A 22929-nucleotide genomic window follows, 5' to 3' on the forward strand; every position below is an offset into this window, starting at 1 on the left:
GTGTATGCACAAAGCAGTTTCTATAATAATGTGGCAATAATCAGATTTGTGGATTTTAAGAGTAAGTAGACAGTGAGGAAGAAAAGGCAGTGAGTATAGACCTCTCTATACTAATACTAATCTAATACTGAATATAAAGGGAGAAAATATAATAGTTCAAGGAGGCAATGGGGTGTTTAATATAGGTTTTCTTATGATAATTGTAGTTTTTTATATTTGGACATAGGAAGAGGAACTGTTAGAGGTAAAACAATCAAAAGACATTGAAGATATAGAAAATAATTTAGAAACACAAGTTCCAAAGAAGACAGGAAAGTGGATTCAAAGTTAGAAACAGAGGGATTCTTCTCAGAAACAAGTGCATTTTCCTTTTGGGATAGAAAAAAGAAAAATATCTGAAGGAATGGGAGAAGTTTGAAGAAAAGCACTGATGAGAGAGTCCTCATCTAGCAGTTGGATCAAATATTTTTTAGTTTTATAATTTTCTTCCATAAAGTTGGTAAGAACATGTTCCAAGAGTAGGAAAATACAGAGTTAATGAGGTTTAAAGAGGGTATGAAATGTATGGATGAATTATCCACTGGAGGAATGTGTTAGAAAATCAACAAGATAGTTAATTACAAGATAATTATTGCACAACTTCAAGTGCCAGGTTGACATTAAATGGTGGAAATTGGTAATGGGCCAGGTAATCACAGTTCTGTGAATTTCTTTAGTAATGCTTTTCTGCTTGGGAGCAAATATAGAGAAAGTGGGGAATGGAGTAATTTAGTTTGGGCACTAAGCAAAAGAATAGATTAAAGGAGTTAAATTATCTGAAGTATTAGTGAGGGCAACTTTAAAGTGGTGAACCATGGTCTTTAATCTGGACAAGAAGTATAGCTAGAAGAAAGTAATAGATTACCCAATACAAGTTTTAGAGACTGACATTCAAAAGTTGGAGAAAACAAATTTATGGCAGCTCTATGGGAAGCATTATAGCATAGAGGAAAAAAGTCATTTACAACTTAAAGACTTAGGGGGGAAACTGGTCTTTACTGCTTACATAAGATATATGATGTGGGGGAAGTTGCTTTATTCTTGATTATTAATTTCCTCTTACATAAAATGAGGAATAAGTTATTAATCTTAAGTTGCTTGAATCATAAACTATGTAGCAGTACTGATTGATCACAGTAGACATTTCTATTCCTTCTTTTATTAGTGGAGGCAAAGTTTTAAAGATTACAGTTTTATTTTTTAAACAGAAGTTGCTTGTGGAAACCCCAAAGAAGATCAAAATGGTGATGTAGTTCAGTGGTAGAGTACTTACTTTGCATGTGTGAGACTCTGGATTTGATCCTCAGTAGTGCAAAACCCAAACACAACACTCTTATTTGTACAGGCTTCTGTTACTGACATTGGCCAAGAAAATGATAAAAGATGAAGTGTAATAAACAAAGATATAGTACAGATAATACACCTCTCTCTTTCTCTCTCTCAATATATTCATATTCAAGATATGAATATGATTTCAGAATATGGCTGAAGTGACTGAAACAGTATTTTCAAAACTAGTAGAAGACCCAGAATCCAGTGAAGGAATAATTATTGCTAGTAGTTTGGGGAACTAGATAACAAGCATACAAGTCTGACTTCTTGAAGTTAATGGTAGCTGGCTGACTGATGTACAGTTTAAAGACCTGGAGGTTACCATCTAAAATTTCAAGAGGATCAACATGTATGCTATGAATAGAAAGGTGACATCATCAAGGATCAAAATTAGAAAATAAAACTGGGAAATATAAATGCTAGGGAAAGAGGATGGAGCTGTAACTGTTCTCTAATTGTGAAAGTTGCATCTCCTGTCTCTATTCTCATTTCCTAGGTGACTTAATCTAGTTTCATTTTAAATACTATGAATATGCTGATAACTTTTAAATGTACATCTTTAGCTCCAATTTTTCTTGTTAACTTTAGACTAATATGATCAATTGCTTCCCTAATATTTCTAGTGAAATTTCTACTAGGTGCTTCAAATTCAACATGTTTAAAATAGAATCCCTGATTTCTACTCCACAATCTTTCTATTTGTGTAAACACCTCTTCCTAGACTTGCTCAGGCCAAATCCTTAAGAGTCACATCAACTCCCTGCTTTTTCTTATGTTCTACTTTTAATTCCCTGGTAAGTCCTGTTAGCTTTACCTTCAAAATGTATCCTGGATCTCATTACTTCTCACCATATCTACTATTAACTACTCTCATCCAAGTCTCTCAGCTTTCTAAATAGTCTTCCTGCTTTTCTTATTCTTCCTATGTGACAAGCCATATAAAGTCCAGAGTTCATTTAAAAATTTAAGACATGTTATGTTCCCTTATGTTCCATGTTGTGCTTCCCTTCCTGAAAACTGATCTTTTAGAACAAAATGATCTAGCTTCTGTCACTGCTTCCACCTTATCACCTTTTATTTTGCTTCTTGATATTGACCTGCTTGCTGTTTCTCAAATATGATAAGCATACATCCTCCTCAGGGATTTTTGTATTGTTGCTTTCTCTGTCTAGAACATACTTCCTCCATATGGTATAACCTCACATGTCCACTCCAGTTATACCTACTCAGAGAAGCCTGAATGTTCATCTATAATAGAAGAATTTATCCATCAGGTCTGGACAAGAAAATCAAAACTCTTTTAGGTATTTCAAATGGAGGGAGAAGGAAGAAAGGAGTTTTTAATATTGGGAATTGGTTATAAATATGTTGCAAACGTTGGAGGTGCAAAAGGAGAACATTGTGTAACCAAAGGTCAGTGAGTACAGGCAATCTCCATTGTCTAAAACACTGTCTGGGGAAAGCAATTAGAGTTTGAGGACTTTGTTCTTCTGCTAAAGCTTTTACCATATTTCTACCTACTAATATGTGAATGCATTCTAAGGGCAAACCTAACTAGACCACAGCTGGCAAGAGCGTCTGGACATGAGTTTTTAGGCTTCCAGCTTTATTGTCATAGAGAGGAGTACAGAAGGGCTAATGTAGGATAAGTTTCAATAGAGAATATCTGGCATATATCTTCTCTACTGCCACTTTTTATTATTTTACCTTTATTTTCCTTCATACCATTTATCACCATTTGCTTGTTAATCGACTATCTTCCAATTAGAATATGTTAGAATCTTGTATCTTTCAATTATAATAAATATGAGCAGGGAGTATCTTATATCTTTCAATTTGAATATGAGCAGGAAATCTGTTTTGCTTGCATAATATTAGAACACTGCCTGGCATCAGCAGATAGTGAGTGGGGAGGGGTGGGGAAGGAGTTCATCCCTGTGGAGAGGAATAGTTTATCACTGACTGTAGAATTTCTAGTACGTGGTAACAGTAAAAAGCAGACTGTTTTAGTCAGTTTTATTATTTTCTAATTTTCTACAAATAGTGCATTCTCTAGTTGTTTCTAGTTCTGTTCCCTAGGAAATTTGATAAGGATGAAATGTCATCTTGTTAGTAGGCAACACTTTTTTTCTTTCTTTTTTGCTTTGTGGTTCTGAGGATCAAATTCAAGATCCTGCCATACTAGGCAAGGGATCTACCACTGAGTTATATCCCCAGACATTTTTAAAATTTCATTTTGAGACAGACTGTAACAAAATTGCCCAGGCTGGCCTCCAACTTGTGATCTTCCTGCCTCGGCCTCCTGGGATTATAGGCATGAGCCGCTATGCCTGGCTACTTGGCAATGTTTCTTATGGTAAAAACAATCTCTGATAACTTGGCACATTGAGTAGGAAGCAGTATAAATTACAAATACCTGATGGGAAGTCACAGTTTGGGGCTTCCATGAGAGTGTTCCCACTTGAAACTATGCATTCGCTTTTGGGAACCCTGGAGCTGCCTAAGATTATTATAAGAAATTTTGATTCTCATGTGGGACATGAGGCTTCTAAGTCAAGGTGATTCCCACATCCTACTAGTAGGGCCTTTCCCCCTTGTTCCTGAGCTGTCACTTGAAGAATAAGTAGAATAGCCTCAGATGGTTATGAGGACTGCTACAAGCACTAGTAGCACTGAAGATCTGTTGTGCTGCTGGATGCTGGGTTTCCTTTTCAATACTTTCCAAGTAACTGGTTCAAATATAATTTATTTACATCTTGTCACTTGGATTATTTTTTTCAGTGCTGGGGATCAAATCCAAGGCTTCACACATCCTGGGCACATGCTCTACCACTGAGGACTTGATGCTAAATCCCTATCCTTCCAGCTGAATGTTTAATTAGAGATCTCCTTGGTGGGCATGTAACAGCAATATATACTCATTGAACAAATGTGTGAGATTAGAAATGCATGCCCACAATCACTTACAAGTATTGTCTAAATTTTAATATGTATAGTTTGTTGAAATCAATAAATATCTAAATCTGCCACTCTGTGTTAGAGTTGATAAGTTTATTTCCCTCATTTAAAAATAATTCCTTCAGAGATTTTGATATGATGTGTCTTTGTTCTCATTTACTTCTAAGAATTTTTTAATTTCCCTCCTGATGTCTTCTGTTATCCATTCACCGTATAATAGTGTATTATTTAATCTCCAGGTATTGGAGAAGTTTCTGTTTTTTATTCTGTCATTTATTTCTAATTTCAGTCCATTATGATCTGATAGAGTACAAGGTAGTATCTCTATCTTCTTGTATTTGCTAACAAGTAGCTTTGTGGCATAATACATGGTCTATTTTAGAGAAGGATCCATGTGCTGAGAAGAAAGTGTATTCGTTCTTTGTTGGATGGTATATTCTATATAAGTCAGTTAAGTCTAAATTGTTGATTGTGTTATTGAGATCTATGGTTTCTTATTCAATTTTTGTTTGGACGACCTATCCAGCGGTGAGAGAGGTGTGTTAAAATCACCTAGTATTATTGTATTGTGGTCTATTTGATTTCTGGAACTGAGAAGGATTTGTTTGATGTACATGGATGAGCCAATGTTCGGGGCATAGATATTTATGATTGTTATGTCTTGCTGATTTATGCTTCCCTTAAGCAGTATGTAATGTCCTTCTTTAATGTTCCTTCTGACTAGTTTTGGCTTGAAGTCCACATTATCTGAAATGAGGATGGATACTCCAGCTTTTTTGCTGTGTCCGTGTGCATGGTATGTTTTTTCCCATCCTTTCACCTTTAGTCTGTGGGTATCTCTTTCTATGAGATGTGTCTCTTGCAGGCAGCATATTGTTGGATTTTTCTTTTTAATCCAATCTGCCAGTCTATGTCTTTTGATTGATGAGTTGGGGCCATTAACATTCAGGGTTATTATTGTGATATGATTTGTATTCCCAGTCATTGGACTCATTTTTGTTTTTTGACATGATTTGGTTTCTCCTTTATTTGGCTATTCCTTTAGGCTAGTTCCTCCCTTTGCTGATTTGCATCGTTGTTTTTCATCTCTTCCTCATGGAATATTTTGCTGAGAATGTTCTGTAATGCCAGCTTTCTTTTTGTAAATTCCTTTAGCTTTTATTTATCATGGAAGGATCTTATCTCATCGTCAAATCTGAAAGTAAGTTTTGCTGGGTATAAAATTCTTGGTCATCCCTAACAAGATTATACAGTTACAAAATATTGGGCAGGTTTCAAATATTATGCACAGACTTGTTTTTGAAACCAAGACTTGTTTCCACCTTTGAGATACATCCCTAGTCCTTTTTTTTTTTTTTTTTTTTTCTTTTTAAATCTTGAGCCAGCATCTCACTAAGTTGTACAGACTGGCCTTGAACTTGTGATCCTCCTGCCTTAACCTCCTAAAGAACTGAAATTACAGATGTGTGCTATAATAACTGGTTACTTAGATATCTTATATGATATTCTTTGGGTTGCCTTAAGCAATTGTCCTGCTTACAATGTATCACACTGGATTTGAGAAGTAGACCATATTTATCAAGGGAAATCAGGACCAATACTAAGGGAGCTTATAGTCTCTGTGCAAATAAATCAATTTTTCCTGTTATTGTTTTCTGGGTATCTGAGGGTCTCAAACATTCAGAAGAGACACTATGCTTCATTTATATCTCTAATCACCAATTTCCAGTGTAGTGCCCATTATAAAAGTACCCAGGAAGCATCTGTTGAACTAAACTAAACTATATGGTCATAGAGAATCAATGACAGCTAATTTTGAATGAGATTGGGGGAGAAATGTCAAGCAATAAGGAACCAGAGATTACAGAATGTAGAAGCAAATTTCTTTCTGATGTTAAATAATAGTGCCAATTAGTCTTAGAGATATCGAAATCATCACTATATAGATTAAAATGAAAACAATGTTTATTCTGGATCAACCAATAGTTTTAGAGAATGACTAGTGCACTGATACTGGAGAATAATCAAATCTGTAATGTTGATTTAGCTCTAAATTAGCAAAACCAAAGATTCTATTCTTTCTTTTGCCCTAACCAAAAGAACTATAAGGGTCATAGAGAGACCTGGAAAATTTTCATTTCCAAGACTTCAAGAATTTAAAAATAATTCTAATGAAGGGTTACTTTCAGAATTAGATATTTTAAAAAAAAAAAGAAGTCCTGTTAATCTTTTGTTTAATAGTATGTTCAAACAGAATTATTTTTTTTAAGTCTCAGTAGTTTCTGATTCTATAGGCTTTAAATTTTCAGCAGATTCACTTTTCAGTATTCCTAGTATGACACTAGGGTCCCTAACTGGAGTTTTATACAACATGGGCAAAACAGTGACTAAGAAGTTTTGCAGGTGGTCTCAGAAAAAGATAAACTAAATTCCCTTTTCTAAATTAGACCCAAAATAAAATTTTGGATAGCATCCCACTAGAGATGCTATCAGTAGAGAAAAACAAACAAAGAATAATCAAACCCCTCTTGGAGATCAAAGATTACAAGGAACTTTTAATAAGAAAACAGGTTAGCTATAGCATTTGGATTCATTGATTTATTTCCCACACAGCTGTTGCCCATCATTTCAGCAAAAGGATAGACACAAGTCATTGTCCTAACAGACCAAGTACTGAATATGCACAGCTTGATATCTATAGCTTACAGCTAATATTCTTTGTTTATGTGTACTGAGTATGTAGAAAGGCCATATTGGTGGCAATATTTCATTTTAATAAATAGAAGGAAATATTTCTTAACCTGTAATTACTAGTACTTCCTTTTTATCTTTACCCAAAATTATCTTAAGGCCTACTTATTATTTCCCTGTTACTGGAATGTTACTTCACTGGTAAGATACATAATCTACAGTGTTCTATTTATAACACAAAACAGGTGTCAGAAATACCCTTGAAAGTGTGCATATATATATATTTATTTTTTATCTTTATTTTTTTACCTCATTCCCTGTTGACATGACTGCAACCACTGGAAATTTATTAACTTCAACCTCCGTGACACCTACAGTTGCCAGAAGACCAATCTCTGAAGGGCCCATGTGGGTTCCTTTGGCCAAAACGCATTCCCCTCTTTTAATGTCATGGCCGATGGGTCTGAAAAATCAAAGCAGAACCATAAGCAGTATGCCTAAGAATAACATTTTCTCAAAGAAGAAAGACACTTAAGGGGACAAAATGTCCAGAAATGAAGCAGAAGAAAAACAATGAAGAGATTCTAAAAACTATATGCTTTTTTAATTTTAAAAGTTAGACTCGCAACAGAAGACAGAAATAAGATTTGTATCTATTTATGCTAAACAGGAATGTTACTTTATAGTTGAAAATTATTTTACAAATTACTTTTTAATACACTATAGTTAAAAACATCAATTGCAAACTTTCTCTGATATAAGGCAAAAATTTATATGAAAATATCTAGTGGTATTAATGGAGATTTATAACTGTTTAACATTTGTGATGAGACTATGCAATGAGATTATAGTTATAGAAGTAATTTCCATTTAGGCCACTTAGGTTTGGTTTTGATCTGAGGAAACAGAGGTCTCAGTTAAGTTGCTGAGAGTCTTGCTGAGTTGCTGAGGCTGGCCTTGAATTTATGATCTTCCTGCCGCAATCTCCCAGACTGCTGGGATTACTGTGCCTGGCTTCATTATTTCGCTTTTAAGGGTAGATAGTGGAGGATGTGCTATCAGATAATTATATGAATGCCCAGTTCTGGGATTATCTGTGTTACTACAAATTTGTAGATAACCCAGGGGTGGGATTGAGTAATTCTATATTATCTAGGGGTAGAATTAACTGTGGATTATGTATGCTTATGACTTTACCTTCTCACGTTGGTTTTGACTATTTCATTCACATTTATCATCTTCATTAAAAAGTAGGCAGGGCAGATATAGATACAGAATTTAGATAATTCATTTTGTTTCTTGTTAAACCTTGAAAGCAAATGGCTAATTGGTATAGCTACAGATTTGTAATAGCTATGCTCTCCTGAGTTTATGATCATGTAGAAATGAAAGCTGGCTATATATCCTATATGTGATGAACTTACCTGATATCTTGGCCTGGTCGAGCCTGCACCAGAATTCGCACTTCAAGTTCTTCAGTGCCCTATAATAAAAGCAGTTCTTATAAATTTAAATAGAACAATCTAACATAATTTCAGTAGAATTAAACTTCTCAGACTTTTGCATCAGATAGATCCAGAATATATATAAATAGAGAGAAATGAAACCATCTGCTAACTCTTTGAAAATATTATGAATTTCTAATATAGGTCCCCCAAAATTTAGGAGTTTGGTGTCAATAAGTAAGTAAACATTTTCTATTATTTTCATGCTTCTAAAATATATATCAATTCAAATACTGAATCTTACTTGTGAGTAGCATTCTCAAGGAATGGATATGTAATATTTGTATATATATGCATATATATGATACATGCCTACTCTAATAGGTAAAATGAAGGTGCGTTAAGGGTAATCTCTCTCTCCCCAGTTCCCATGAATCATCAATTCAATACCATGTTGAGGTTCCCAAACACCTGCTGAAATTTCAGTGAAGGACTTATAGTTTGCCTAAGAGTAGATTTCTATAAACTAATACTGATCATCGATTTTACATTTATGGGCTATGAATAATATTGTGATATTGGAAATGTGTCTTGTCATCTGGCAGTCTAAGGATGCATGTGTCCTGGGTTTCAATGCTCTGCTGGTTTTCCTGATGCAAATAAATCCCTTTAACAGCAGGCACTGTGATCTGTATGCCAAGAGTTGAATTTTATGTCTTGCCTGTAGAAGGTGATTAAAAAGAAAATCTCCAGAAAAGTGGCTCTCAGCATGACTGAATTTTACTATCTCACCAATCTAGGAGAATATATATCTATTTTTAACCTCTGATTAAAAATATAAGATACCTTAAACTTCTTCATAAAACAAGTAAGATTGCCAGTAATTAAAACCTCAGTTGAATCTTCCCTACTCATATTAGTGGCTGATAATTTGATTTCCATAATTGCCACTAGTTTCAGTGAGAGAAAGGCCTTCTTAGACCACAGAATATGCCAGCATTCTTGACTTGAGAAAATGAAGGGGGAACTAATATATATTCAATATTTCCAGGCTGTCCTCTGATAGCACAGCTTTTTTCCTGAATTGTAGAAAACCAAAGGAGAAAGGGTCATTTGGTTGAAATGTTTGGCTTAGTGTAATATTCAAGAACTTGCCAAAGGATTCCTTGTTAAATTCTTCCCTACTAAATTCCAATTTCATGAATGCCTTCACATTTTAACAAAACCTAGTCTCAATGACAAATTTCTCAGCTACAAGTTGTATCAACTATTAATATCACTATTTTATTATGAGGCAGTTTCTTTTGTTTGCATGTGAAACTTCTTGGGTTACTCATGGTTCAAATTCTGCAAGATCAATGGCATAAAAGATCCCTCCTATGATAAAGGATTGATTTTTGAACCCTAGAGCAATTTCTTATTTACTGGCGACCCACACATTACATAACCCCAACAACTAGATTAACCTCATCGACATTGCAGAAAATGGGTATGACTTCTAATATTGCCATAGGAACAGTAATAGGGTAACCTGGTAATTACGTACATCATCTGATTCCCTGATAAGTTCAGTATCTTCAACTTGCACTACTGCATCAGCACCGCAGGGGATTGGAGCACCTGTTGTAACTCGCATAACTTGTCCTGGCATTACTGTCTGAGTTGGCTGGAAGTAAAATATGAAAGAGACTGTTGATCATCTTACTGTTGCAAAGGAAAATCTGCAGGGAATGTAATATTTTTGATACAAACCATGAAAAAAAGTCCTGTAGTCTTATTCATTTTGGGCCAATGTAATAAATCTTACCTACAAATTGGTACACTCACACCCAAGCTGACTTTATATATACTAGAAGGTAATAATTATTAGATATCTTTGTTAGTGTCCTGTTCTTTTCTTTAAGAATTGTCATATTTTCCATTATTGTTTCTCATTGAATAATGGGAACTTTCTTAATGTAAAGTGATTTGAGAGTCTGTAAGAAAAAAAAAAAAAGCTAGGCCATATGATATGAACAATTCTGAAATCCTAGCACCTTAGTAATGTCATAAAGTTCTGATGTTTGACAAGTGCAGCACCTTATTATCTAAACTTTCTGGCCAAATAAATGTAAGTCAGAAAATAATTTTAATTATTGATCTAGAAAACTTTCTAAATATATCAGTTCACTTATCAATTGATACTAAACATCTAACAAACATAATTATATTATTTAAAGAATGACCCAGTGTTTGCAATGATCTGTTAGATATTATTTTTGAAATTGAAAAAAAAGATTTTCTCTGAGTTCTCATTTGGATGGTATAAGAGTTAGGACCTGCCCTGCTAACTTCTCTCAGCATGAAGAAAAACATATTTCTGTATGATTTATCTGATAGGTTTGATCAGACCTTAGGAAAATCACTTGTCAGGGGCTATGATTTAGGTCAGATTTAGAAAAATGAATGCTTCAAATTTCCCCTGAAAGAAAATTCTGAGACAATATTAATTTAAAAGATATCTTTTTAAAGACATCTATTTTATAAGTATTTAAAATGTTAGGTCACTATAACATGAATATACTTATCACTATTGAACTATATGCTTAAAAATGGTTAAATGGTACATTTAATGTAATGTTTTTTTCACACACACACAGATATCTCTCTCTCACACACACACACACACACACACACAGACACACACACCCCTTAGGGAATGATTAATGAAAAATGCCACACCACTAAAAGTACAATCAAAGTAAAATCAGACATTTGTTTGTTAGAAAAGACTTAAATCCCTCTATATTATTGCTACAAACTATGCCACCAATTACTAGTATTTGTTGAACTCACAGTTTATGCTAGGTATAGTATTAAATGTACTATATATTGCATAATATGAGCTCTATAAAAGCAGAGATTTCTTTCACTTTGCTTGCCTCTCCAGATCACATCATCTTCTAACCTCTGCTGTGGTCCAAAAGGCTGAACTTGATGGGTTATTTTAACCAGGTTCCCATCACTTTGGCATCTGTTTAGATTCAGCCAGTGGGAATGGCCAACAAGAGACAAGAGGGTAGGAGGAAGAGAAAAGCAGGGTTTTCATTTCCTTTTTCACTTTTCCTGCTGGGTTATAGTTTGGTAATGGTTAAGGCACCTCTACTAAGTGAGAGCCACAGCCCCTTCTGGGCAGTTTTGTCCCATAGCTATGAATCTCTGGAAGTTCAGGTACCACTATTTCACTTTGCTTATTCAGATCTTGAGGTGGTAGAAGAATCTCATTGTTACTAATGCCAAGATGCTTACTTCTCTTTGTTGGGTTCCCTTATCCTTATCTATAGTTTGGAAATAGTTCTTGCATTAATCTTCTTTAACCGCCCCTTTTTCAGACATGTTGCTCTATCATCCCAAGACTTAGAAAGTGTCTGGCACACAGAAGGCAGTCAAGTATTTCCAGAATGAATGAATGTTCATTATCATATCTTATTATCACAACTGCATGAAGTATGTGCCTTGCTCTTGGCTTACAACTCTCCTTGTTTTTCTCTCACAGTCTTGGAGAAAAAGATGCTTGGGATCAGATCTGGCATTAAGCTATGTAACTTATATCCTCTTATTCTTTACTTGAAAAAAGACATTCTAGGCTTATTCAGATTTGTTACATTTTAATGTAATTTTGAACCCACAAATAATGCATAGAATTTAAAATGAAAAGTTGAGGGCCCATCATTTTTTAAAAATTATGGTTTTCAATTCCAGATACCACATATTGTTTGGGACATTTCTTAATCTACTATATATAATTATTTGTGGTATAGTGATTTTTTTGATGAAAAAGCATTTTAAGTTTTGATATAATATATGTGTTGTTTTAGAGGAGGAGTTACTGCCAAAATTATCTTCTGAGACTTTGGAAAAAATGGCATTTAATGGCCTAAAGAGACTCTTGGTGGAAAGTGAATCCTAAAGTGAGTTTCAGAGTAGTTGCTGCTGAACCTGAACTGTTTTAACCTATAGCCCTATCTCAATGAAGTCAGGTTCAATGTGCTTTATTTTGTAAATTTACTTTAAGTTTTATTGTGTGGGCCTCTTTCTCTTTTCTTGGTTTACACCAACTCGTTTTTTTAAAAAGTTTGTTCTAAGTAGTTGTACATGACAGTAGACTTCATTTATGCAATTTGATAAATCATACATAGAGTATAATTTCTCATTTTTCTGATTGTACATTTAAACCAACTCTTATGATTTTTTTTGTGTGATTATATAAAACATTGGCTTTTCTCTAAGATGGGTAATTCTAAATAGTAGTTAAAGGACTCCTAACACCTGACATATATTAACCCCATGTTAGATATTGGATAAATAAAAAATATTTATACATCCACTTAGAGTAGACAATATAAATAGCAACTGAATCAAGTTAGCTGAAATGGTACATTCCAGCAATATGTGAAATATTTCCCTAAATTATTAAGGTTAGCAGTTATTCTCTCTTTATTTTATTTTTATATGCTTTATATAGAGTAAAATGGTTCAAATATGACTTTTCTTTAATGAAAGTACTAAATTTGATTTTTTGAGCTTTGTTCAATGATAGCACTTTATAATCACATAATTGTGCTAACCAATGGGCTCAAATGATAAGTCATTTAAGGTCAAGTATTTTAGTACACCAAGAAATCATTTTATAAAATCACTGCCTCATTGTATATAATGGCATCCCAATGGTCAAGTTTAAATACTTTCAGTAAGTGAGCAGCTTGGCTCCTGTAAGTTCTCCGAGTTTGCTATAAAGTATGTGTGACATATCAATTATAGATAAAGGGCATTACAGGTAATTTAAAGAAAAGCACACTTTTCTAGTAGAGTTTTGATTTTTTTCTCATAAAAGTTTTATAAGAACTTATAAGAAGTCAGCAACTTAAGTTTTACAATTCTTGTGCTCCTAGTTCTCTAGCATAATTGGAGGTCTTAACTACTAGTTAATAAGGTTTAAGAGGTCCAGAAGGCCCTTAATCTGCTGTTATGGCTATCATAAATAATTTGCAGTTTCATAAGCAGTCAATGTAGTTTTTTTTAAATTCACTTCTGAGTCTTTGACTCATGCTGTTCTCTCTATCTAGAATTCCCCTTTCCCATTTCTGCTTTTTTTAAGGTCCGGTTCCAATTCCATCTCCCTACCCCTCCTAGGCTGAAGTGCTCAACTTCTCTTTTGTGGTCTATTGCACTTGGATGATACCATTACCTTAACATTTAATATATTCTCTTACATTTAGTTGTTTTTGTTGTCTTCTTTAGTAAACTTCATAAGAGTAGTGATTATGTATTAATGTAATTCTTATCTCCAGAACCTAGTACCAGGTACACACATAGATGTTCTTGATAAATGATGGATGGACTTAGCTAATGATCAGATAAATATTCTTTGAATAATTCTTGTTTTGTGGCTTTACTACAAAAATGGTTTCTTTAGATGTCCACTGCTGATGGAAATAGGTACTAAGAAGTGAAATAAATTACGAGTCATAAGGTAAGTTATTTATAAAAAAGAATCAAGCCTAGTTGTTCTTTTGTTTGCAAAATGGTCTTAGGGACTACAGTCAGCTGTGTGACTTGGACAAAAATAACTATAGTACCCGGCTTAGCTTCCTTCTCCTAGGCTAGGATACTCAACTGCTAATATGAAGCACTCATAAGCACTACATAAAAATAAAAATGGCAAAAAAGAAAAAAAATATATATAAAGGTAGCAGTTTGACAAAAACTATTGCCATGACTTTTCTTCCTTGGCTTAATGTGCACTTTCACATGTACTAATCATAAAAGGGATTAATAAAATACGTAGAAGGATGATGCTAATAATAATGACCCTAGTTTCTTTATTACAGCATTCAAGCATTGAGGAAATCCATGTAGTTCTAACCAGAAAAATCAATATTTTTACAGGAAGAAAGAATCACTCAATCACAGGGCTGGAAAGTGCTTGAGGAGCACTCTCTGGGGGATATACTAGCATTATGCCATATATTAATATGTATAGATTCTTTAAGAAATAATTCTTTTGGTTTTCCTGGTTACCAATCCTTCAACTCTGATAGTCTTCTGAGTGATATTTCTCTAAGATTTTCACAATGCTGATAGGAATTTAGAATTTGAGCCCTCAAACCCATGAGGCTGAAATTGCTAGTGCCTTTCAGGTCTATAAATCTCACCTGTTCACCAGCTTGGGATTCCCCAATAATGAACCGATCTCCTGGGCCATCAGCAGCTGTGAGATGAAAAAGAGGCAAAAATAAACATTAGTATGGACCTATAGCAAGGAACAAGAACCTAGATCTGAGATTCTAAAATTTCACTCAGATTATGGGATAAAAGTTTCAGTAAAGTGGGATATTTTTCTGATTTCCTAGACTAGATAATGGCGTTGTTCTTATTAGTTTGATTTTTTTATATCTTCAACTCTTGTCCTTTATTGGTGTCATGGGAGACGGTCTTCCTGTCACTCCAATTCCACACTTGTGGTTTTACAGTAGGAGTTTCTTTTAGCTTATTCTTCTAAATAAAGAAATCCCTCAATCACAGGACTGGAAAATGCTTGAGGGGCAGTCTTGAATACACCTCATCCATGTGTATGTATTTGTGATGGGTGTGTGCATACTCATGGGTATCCATGTGAATATATCACTTAACATATCCATACTTTTCCATCTTTCTATAAAATTTTTAACTCCTTAATAATTTCTTATTTATCTGTCATTCTGGTTTTCATAATAACCAAATGAAGTAGAATGAATATATAGTCTTTCTTCATTTTACAGCTGAAGGAAATGACTTAAAAAATGAAGGAATTCAGATAGAAAAGATTAAGTACCTAAAATAAATTCTGGTCAGTAGTAGAAGTAATACTAAAATCCAGTTCGTAATTCCCAGCACAGTATTTTTTAAAATAATGCATCCAAAATTATGCTGTACTGCATCACATTTTCTATTGCACATTTATTTATTTATTGTGGTACTGGGGAGTGAACCCTGAGCTTTGCCAATGCTAGGCAAGCATTCTACCACTGAGCTATACTCCCAGCCCTGGCTATTTATTTTCAAATTGGAAAAGACATTTCCAGAATTAGGGTGGAAACAACTTCTCACCCAATCTTTTTTCCTTGGTACATGCAGGATGGTAGTGGTTGAATGAAAAAAAATATTCCTGGAGACTCAGAAGGGTTTTACTGACATATTATTTGGCCTTCAGACTAACACTACTGGAAAGCAAGTGCCTATCTAATGAGTTTTATGATCATGACCTTACCTTTATGTCATCTGTTTGTACCACGGGTTTGGGGTACATATATGGACAATCCACCTTATGTATGAATATTTTAATTATATTTGCAATAACACTGATTAATAATAAAAGCAATTTCTGTCTTAAAAACATGAAATTGTTTCTTCATAAAACTATAAAGAGGATTTTTTTCTAAAGTTTTAAATACAACACTATTTATAATGAGTGTTTTGCAAAGATAGCTTTGGTTAACTTAATGTGGAGAGGGATAAAAATTAACATTGGGTTCCTTCTATTGCTAGATGTTGTACTCTATAGATATTATCTCAGTTAATAAATTCTTGGATTTCTTGTATTTTCTTGAAATTCTTTTGCATTTTTGGTGTTCATTTGTAAAAACTAGAAGAGTTTTCCCGTGATACTATTATTGTATCATTTTCATGGTTTCTTTTTTAAGAAAATAACTTTTTAAAATGAATTATTTAAAACAGTGATAAGAAGTCAATGCTTCAACAATTATCAACATTTTACCAATGTTGTTTAATCTATTTCCCACTTATTTTTGCAGTATTTTAAAACAAATGATGATTTTCTTATTGAAAACAATTAACACATCATTTATCTTTCAGAATTCCACACTAACTGCATCTCGTGTGAAAAAACTTATTTTTATTTATTTCTCTAATAGAGAAATAATTATCAGCTTGCCACCTCCCATAGTCTAGACATTTTCTCTTTTTATTCTTGTACAAGAGGAAATTAGTATGTTTTTAGATTAAAACAAAACTGAATCTGAATCACGATTCCACCATTGGCTTTAGGATTTTCAGCAAAATTACTAAACATCTTTAACCTTCAGTTTTATTGTTGATAAAAATGAGGATAATCACACTATAAAAGTAATACTTTTTAAAGCTTATTCAATCCTCTTATTTATTTAGTGACTTTCTATTGAGTGTCTTCTGTGCTGTGTCATACTAGGGTCTGGGAATAATGTAGAGTAAAATCAGACATTATATTTCCATTTTAATGTAGTTCCAGTCTGTTTCAAGGTTTTTCAATTTCTGGGTCACAGAGGAGGTGGGCAATAAAATCAACTTGTAAACATTTTTCCAATGAAAAAGCATAGAAAACACATCTTATAGGCTGGGCATGTTGGCATGTGCCTGTAGTCGCAGCTACTCTGGAGGCTGAAGCAGGAAGATCACTTGAGCCTAGGAGTTTGACACCAGCCTGGGCAACAAAGCAAGACACTTAAAAAAAAAAAAAAAAAAAAGAGAGAGAGATCTCTTCATCATGTAAGAATGGTTAATGTTTCATGAAACTTGTTTTTGCTTATATGTATGTGTGTATGAATTGTATATGTTGTGTGTATGTATGTGTGTGTGTGTTTGCGTAGGTGTATACTATTGGCTTCTAATGTAACAAAACTCTTAACTAAAGTCACTGATATTGTGGGAGAGATAGGTATGAACCAAATAATCACATTCATGAATATATAAATACAAATTTGGAAAAACACTCCAAAGGAAAGGAAAATGGTTTTATGAGAGTATACAATAAAAGTACCTGAGCTACCCTGAATGGTCAGGGAAAGCCATCCTGACAAAAGGATCTGTGATGTGAATATGAAGGATGAATAAGAACTAAGCAGGTAATGTGTGAGTATTTGTTGTGGGGAGAGGGAGATGCTCCAGGATTTTGTACAGAGAACATTATGTTCAGAGACCTAGGGTTCATGTGTTATTTATACTGTATATTCTAGCAATTTTTACCTTCTGGTACTGTAGTTCCCTGAATACCAAGATGACTCATATTTCAGCTCCATGGCAGGCCATTTCTATTACTTGCAGTATCCTTTCCTTGTCAGTGTTTCTTGATTAAAGTCTTCTTAGCTTTTAAGACTCAGCTCAAGTGATACCTTCTTTATGTAGTCTTATCTGATTAACCTCCCTTCAAGTCACCTACTTCCTAAGTGTAGCCAAAAATAATTCTAAGCGTGGCTTCAAAATGTATTGTAATTATTTGCTTACTTGTCTCAGGGGAATTCCTACACTTTCCCATACAAGAGATGTTAAATAAATGTTCAGTCACAGTGTAAATTTCAATAAACGAATAAACATAGTTTCTAAGAACCTTTTTAGAGGCTTGGAGTGATGGTATATGTATGTAATCCCAGTGACTTGAGAGGCTGAAGCAGGAGGATTCTAAGTTTGAGGCCAGTCTTAGTGAGGCCCTAAAAAACTTATACAGAGACCCTGTCACAAATTAAAAAATAAAAAGGACTGGGGATATAGTTCAGTGGTAAAGTGCCCCCTGGCTTAAATCACTAGAATCAAAAACAAACAAACAAACAAACAAAAAACCCACCAAAAAAGCCAAAAACAAAAACAAAAACTTTTTAGAAAGATGCAAGCATTAATGAACAATAATATTTTATTTTCCACTGGTAAATGTGTCTATATTGCTGGTTAAGGAAGGTTCAATCAACCAAGAATATAGAAAGTTCTTGTTCCCAACAGGAGTCATTTTTATCATTTTTCCCCCTTTGAACCATGTTTCCTAAACTTTAATGTGCATCCAAATTATCTGGGGATCTTGTTAAAATACAGATTCTGAATCAATAGGCCTGGTATTAAGAAGCTGATGGTGGTCCTTAGACTACCCTTTTTGAGGAGCAGAGAACTACATGATCAATTGAAGGTCAGACTAAAAGAAAACTTAATAAAAATTAGTGAACCACAGAAGACCTGATTTTACATGAACAATAGGGTCAGTATTTTCTTATAGACACAGAAAAACATGATCAACCTATCTAGGTTGATGATAACTGATTTAGAAATATCTTTAAAAGACTTTTTTTAAAAAAAAAAAGTTTCTATTTTCCAAGACAAATCCTATAAGCTTACTTGGGAAGGAACAAAAGTGGAGGTGTGGTGACATGTGAACCTAAAGCTTGGAAAAAATAAACTAACCACAGTCTGCTATCAGAAAAGATAGATGAATTCCAAGGATTTCTGACATCTCTGCTAATGAGTTTTCTTTTCTGCTTTTTAACTTTAGAATTTAATTTGAAGGAAGTAATAAAAGCAACATAAACCAAACTCTAATAGTACATGCATTACATAAATAATTTATAAAGCTTAATGATAGATCTTGAAGTTGTTCCCCTTTCTTCCTCCTGTTTTTTAATGTCCAGAAAAGACTTACATTTTTTTGTACCTTGGATGAACCCAAGGGGGCTTAACTACTAAGCCACATCCTAGACGTTTATATATTTTATATAGAGACAAGGTCTCACTAAGTTGCTGAGGCTGGCTTTGAACTCGAGAGCCCCAGTTTCCAGAGCTGCTGGGCTTACAGGCATGAGCCAACATGTTCTACAATTTTTGTTCACATATTTATTTGAAGAATTTATGTCACTTGACATAAAACTGATACAGGAGGTAACTATTCATTGTGGCACTGTATAGAAAATGATCATCTTCAAATCATTTGCTATAGATTTATCCTTCATTTATTTTTTTCTAGCCATATGTAATCTCTCCTTGAGCCTCTTGAAATACTGTGTAGTTATTGATTTAATTTCAATAATAAAGAATTTCATCATTTCTATGTTAGAACTGAATAAACTGAGGTCTATGTAAATAGCTTAACTTTCAGAGATCCTAGAAAATACCTTAACAGCATTTGAGTATAAACTAAAATCAAGATTACAGGAAGGGTTGGGGCAGGGAAAGTGATAAGAGAAGGTAACAGGTTGGGTGAAAGGATTAAAACAGCAATTATATGAGGGATTAAATCAGGCAAATTGTTTGGAGTTTCAAAAGTGCTGCCTTTTCTTATGGACAAGTGGGAGCTGAGAATAGGATAAAACAGAAGATATTTGGTATTATTTTCCAGGGGAAAATTCCTGTTTATTGTTACTATTGGGAAAGGAAATATTTATTTCCTTAAATATAGTATTTTAACCTATCTGGAAATAACTAAAATTAATTATTCTAAATTATTTATCTGTTCACGTGAAAAATATTCTTTTTCATCCAAGTATCCTACAGTGGAAGGTAGTAACAGGCTACCAAATGAGTTAAAAAGCTAGATGTGTCTGAAGAAGATTCAAATAGAATAGAAACCATGAAACATGAATATCACTGCAAGAATAAGAATTGATTCTAAATCAGAATGGTTGTGAACTGTCCATACTGAATTTCAGTATACTCTAGCATATAGATATGGGTTAAGCACATTAAGTGTTAATAATGGCCAGGCAGTAAGATAATGGGTAGTTTCATAATGTTCTTTTTGATTTTCTGATTGAAGAATTTTAAATCAGAATGTAAAAAAGAAAAAAAACCAAAAATTTTACTCAGATGGCAAGGATTTCTCCTAATATATCCTTTCAGGATTGTATGTTATACATGGTTTTCATAGTAATTCCTCGGTTGTTTAAAAGAGTCCCTTTCTCTAAATGATGCCAACACAAGTTCTGAAGGAATAAATCTTTCAACTTAAACTTTTTGAGGAAGTTAAACTTGGGATTTTGAGGTATTTTTGCCTGTATTAACATCTAGGAAGAAGCTGTGAGACAATAGGCACCCACACCTATACTAGAAGGTGTGAACACATCGAGAGGATGATCAGTGTGATCAGCATTAAGGAAGAAACAAAATTTCAAAACCATGAAGAATAAAAATATATTGATTCTAATTCTTAATATGCCACTTTCATTTTCTTTTTCTATTTTTGTCTTTCAAATTCTCTCCCTCTTGAATATGGTTTTAGGTTTATTAGGTCTTCCTGTTTCTTATGTCATTATCACTTGATTCCTGCATTCTTGCCATTCTGTCCTTTCTTACGTTTAAAAAAACTTTTTCTACTTATTTCTTATTTTCATAGTCACTTCATTACTATCTTGACTGTTCAACCCACATACCTTAAAGCAAGTGATCCTCCAACTGGTTTGGAGTTTTATCCCACATGTTTCTGAAGGATACTGGCTAATGCTTACTGCTCCAGAGCAAGTTAGCAACCTCTTACACCTAGAGGGTTAGCAATGCTCACGAGTGCCACTGGTTATTACTGGAAGGCCTAAGGCAAAGGCAGAGGGGAAGAAAAAAAGGGAGAATAAAGGGAGTGGGGAGAAAGGAACTGAGTAAAGGAAGACAGGTGGAAAGAAGGAGGGACACAAAGTAGAAAGTGGTAGAGAGCCACAACAATTGCCTCAAGGATTTTTTTTTTTCTTTTAAGATCAAAACACTGTCTGGGGTGATTATGTCAGTGAAGATACTAATGAATACAGTTACCTTCAAAGAAATGAAAATCTTCTTAATTACCAATCCTGAACTGAAGACAAGGGTCAGGTAGGTACACACTGAAAAATTCAGCATGGTTAAAAAAAAAAAATGCCACTTTTTCCACCAAGGACTTTTGCTATTTCAATTGTAATGTATAATAGGTATTCCTACTTTGAGATTTAACCAGATCCACAATGGTCATGTTATATGTTATGGTTTTGTCATCAGTTTACATCTTGGAAAACTAGGAAAATTTTGTAAGAAAGAAACAATGTGAATCAGTTGTATGTGAGATAATATCTTGGACTTTTTATATTGTGAAATGTCATTTGAAATTTTTCTTTTTGGGGAAATAACTAAAAATAACACCATTCCAAAACAGAAGAATAAATAAGATACTGAATAGTAATTTTACATAAAAATTAATGGATTCTATAGTAGCAGAAAGGCTCTTTTATGGCTCATGTGGTTTAAGTTTTTGGCAACAAGAAAGGATAAGAGCAATGGTTTCTTTTTAATTGAGTTGCTTTCAATTTCTTCAGCAAAAATCACAGAAAAAAATTTTCTTTGAGAGTAATTTTGCACAAAGAGTTTATTTTCTTACTCTTCTATATATCTTAAGAATGCAAAAAAAAAAAAAATCACTTTCTTTCCTCTTGTGTTTTATCTGCTGTAGTTGTTTGTTCTACTCTGCAACTAAGAATTCTTTGTCATTTTATATTAATCCTCTATGGCCACAAATTTTAAGATTTTATATGGGAATAAGAAACGAGAATAACCAATAAAGCTATGGAAAAATAAAATAATTTCCTTTCTGGACAACATTCATTCTCAAACACTATAGAAGGAATCAATTTGAAAGAAAAAAAATACGGAAGCATTAGGATTTGTTATTTATTTGGCTTTGTCAGTTTCAGAAGTATTCTGATCTAGTGACATCAAGCTAAAGGAGGCACATTCAAGATAGATTTTCAGAGAAAAAGTACACTAGGGGAAACTAAAACATAAAACCAATCTTCCCATTATTTTATTTACATAGAATATGAGAGTAACAATTCAGATAAATATTCTTTTTTCAGAGATGGTCTAAGAAAATGTGTTTATAATAATAATAGTGATAATAGTTATTATCATTAATAATTAAAAAATTAGTGAGTTTTCTTTTTGTGTGTGTCTGGTACTTTACTAACATTTTCTATGGTCTTATTTAATCCTAACATCAACTTGTCAGAGTAAGTGTTGTTATAATTATCACCATTTTATAGATGAGAAAATAAAGGCTTAAAAACTTTAAGTGATTTGCTTAAAGTTATATAGATGACACTAGGAGTAGAACCCCAACTCTGACTTTGGGCAAAGCCTATACAAAGCCTTAACCATTTGCTACATTGTCTTCCCATATAAAAAGATACTGCTAAGAGATGCTAATGGAACATAAAGTAGATTAATGAATATATCTAATTACAAGAAAATATTTACTTAATGGCTAGATGTGGTTAAAAAAAGTAAATAAAGAGAATCCATAACTGATATTAAAAAGGAATTGGCTTATAAGGAGACAGACATGTTTAACTTAATTAAAATATTACAAAATATATATGTGTACTGAAATTACATGGTACTCCATTAATAAATATAATTTTTATGTTTCAGTTAAAAATAAATAACTAGACTTTTAAACAATGCTGATAAATTAAGAAAAATTTTAACATTTCTTTATTATAAGCCTTGAGTCAATAATTAATAATATCATAACAATGTATTGTATTTTGAAGTTGCTAAGAGTAGATTTTAAGTATTTTCATCACAAAAAATAAGTGTTAGGTAGTGCATATGTTAATTAGCTCAACTGAATCATCCTACAATGTATACATATTTCAAAACATCATTCTGTACGTGGAAAAAC

At 33.4% G+C, this 22929-nt stretch overlaps 1 protein-coding gene across 1 annotated transcript in view; it reads right to left on the reverse strand.

Moving 5' to 3' along the window:
* Positions 1-22929, reverse strand: part of GPHN (gephyrin) — a 709158-nt gene that overhangs the window by 108458 nt on the left and 577771 nt on the right. Inside the window, 4 exon segments of the mRNA XM_079127200.1 lie at positions 7330-7483; positions 8445-8503; positions 10012-10131; positions 14660-14715. Of these exon segments, the coding sequence (XP_078983326.1) occupies positions 7330-7483; positions 8445-8503; positions 10012-10131; positions 14660-14715 (389 nt within the window).

This window comes from Sciurus vulgaris (genome assembly GCF_902686455.1).
Source record: "Sciurus vulgaris genome assembly, chromosome: 2".
Taxonomy (NCBI): Eukaryota; Metazoa; Chordata; class Mammalia; order Rodentia; family Sciuridae; genus Sciurus; species Sciurus vulgaris.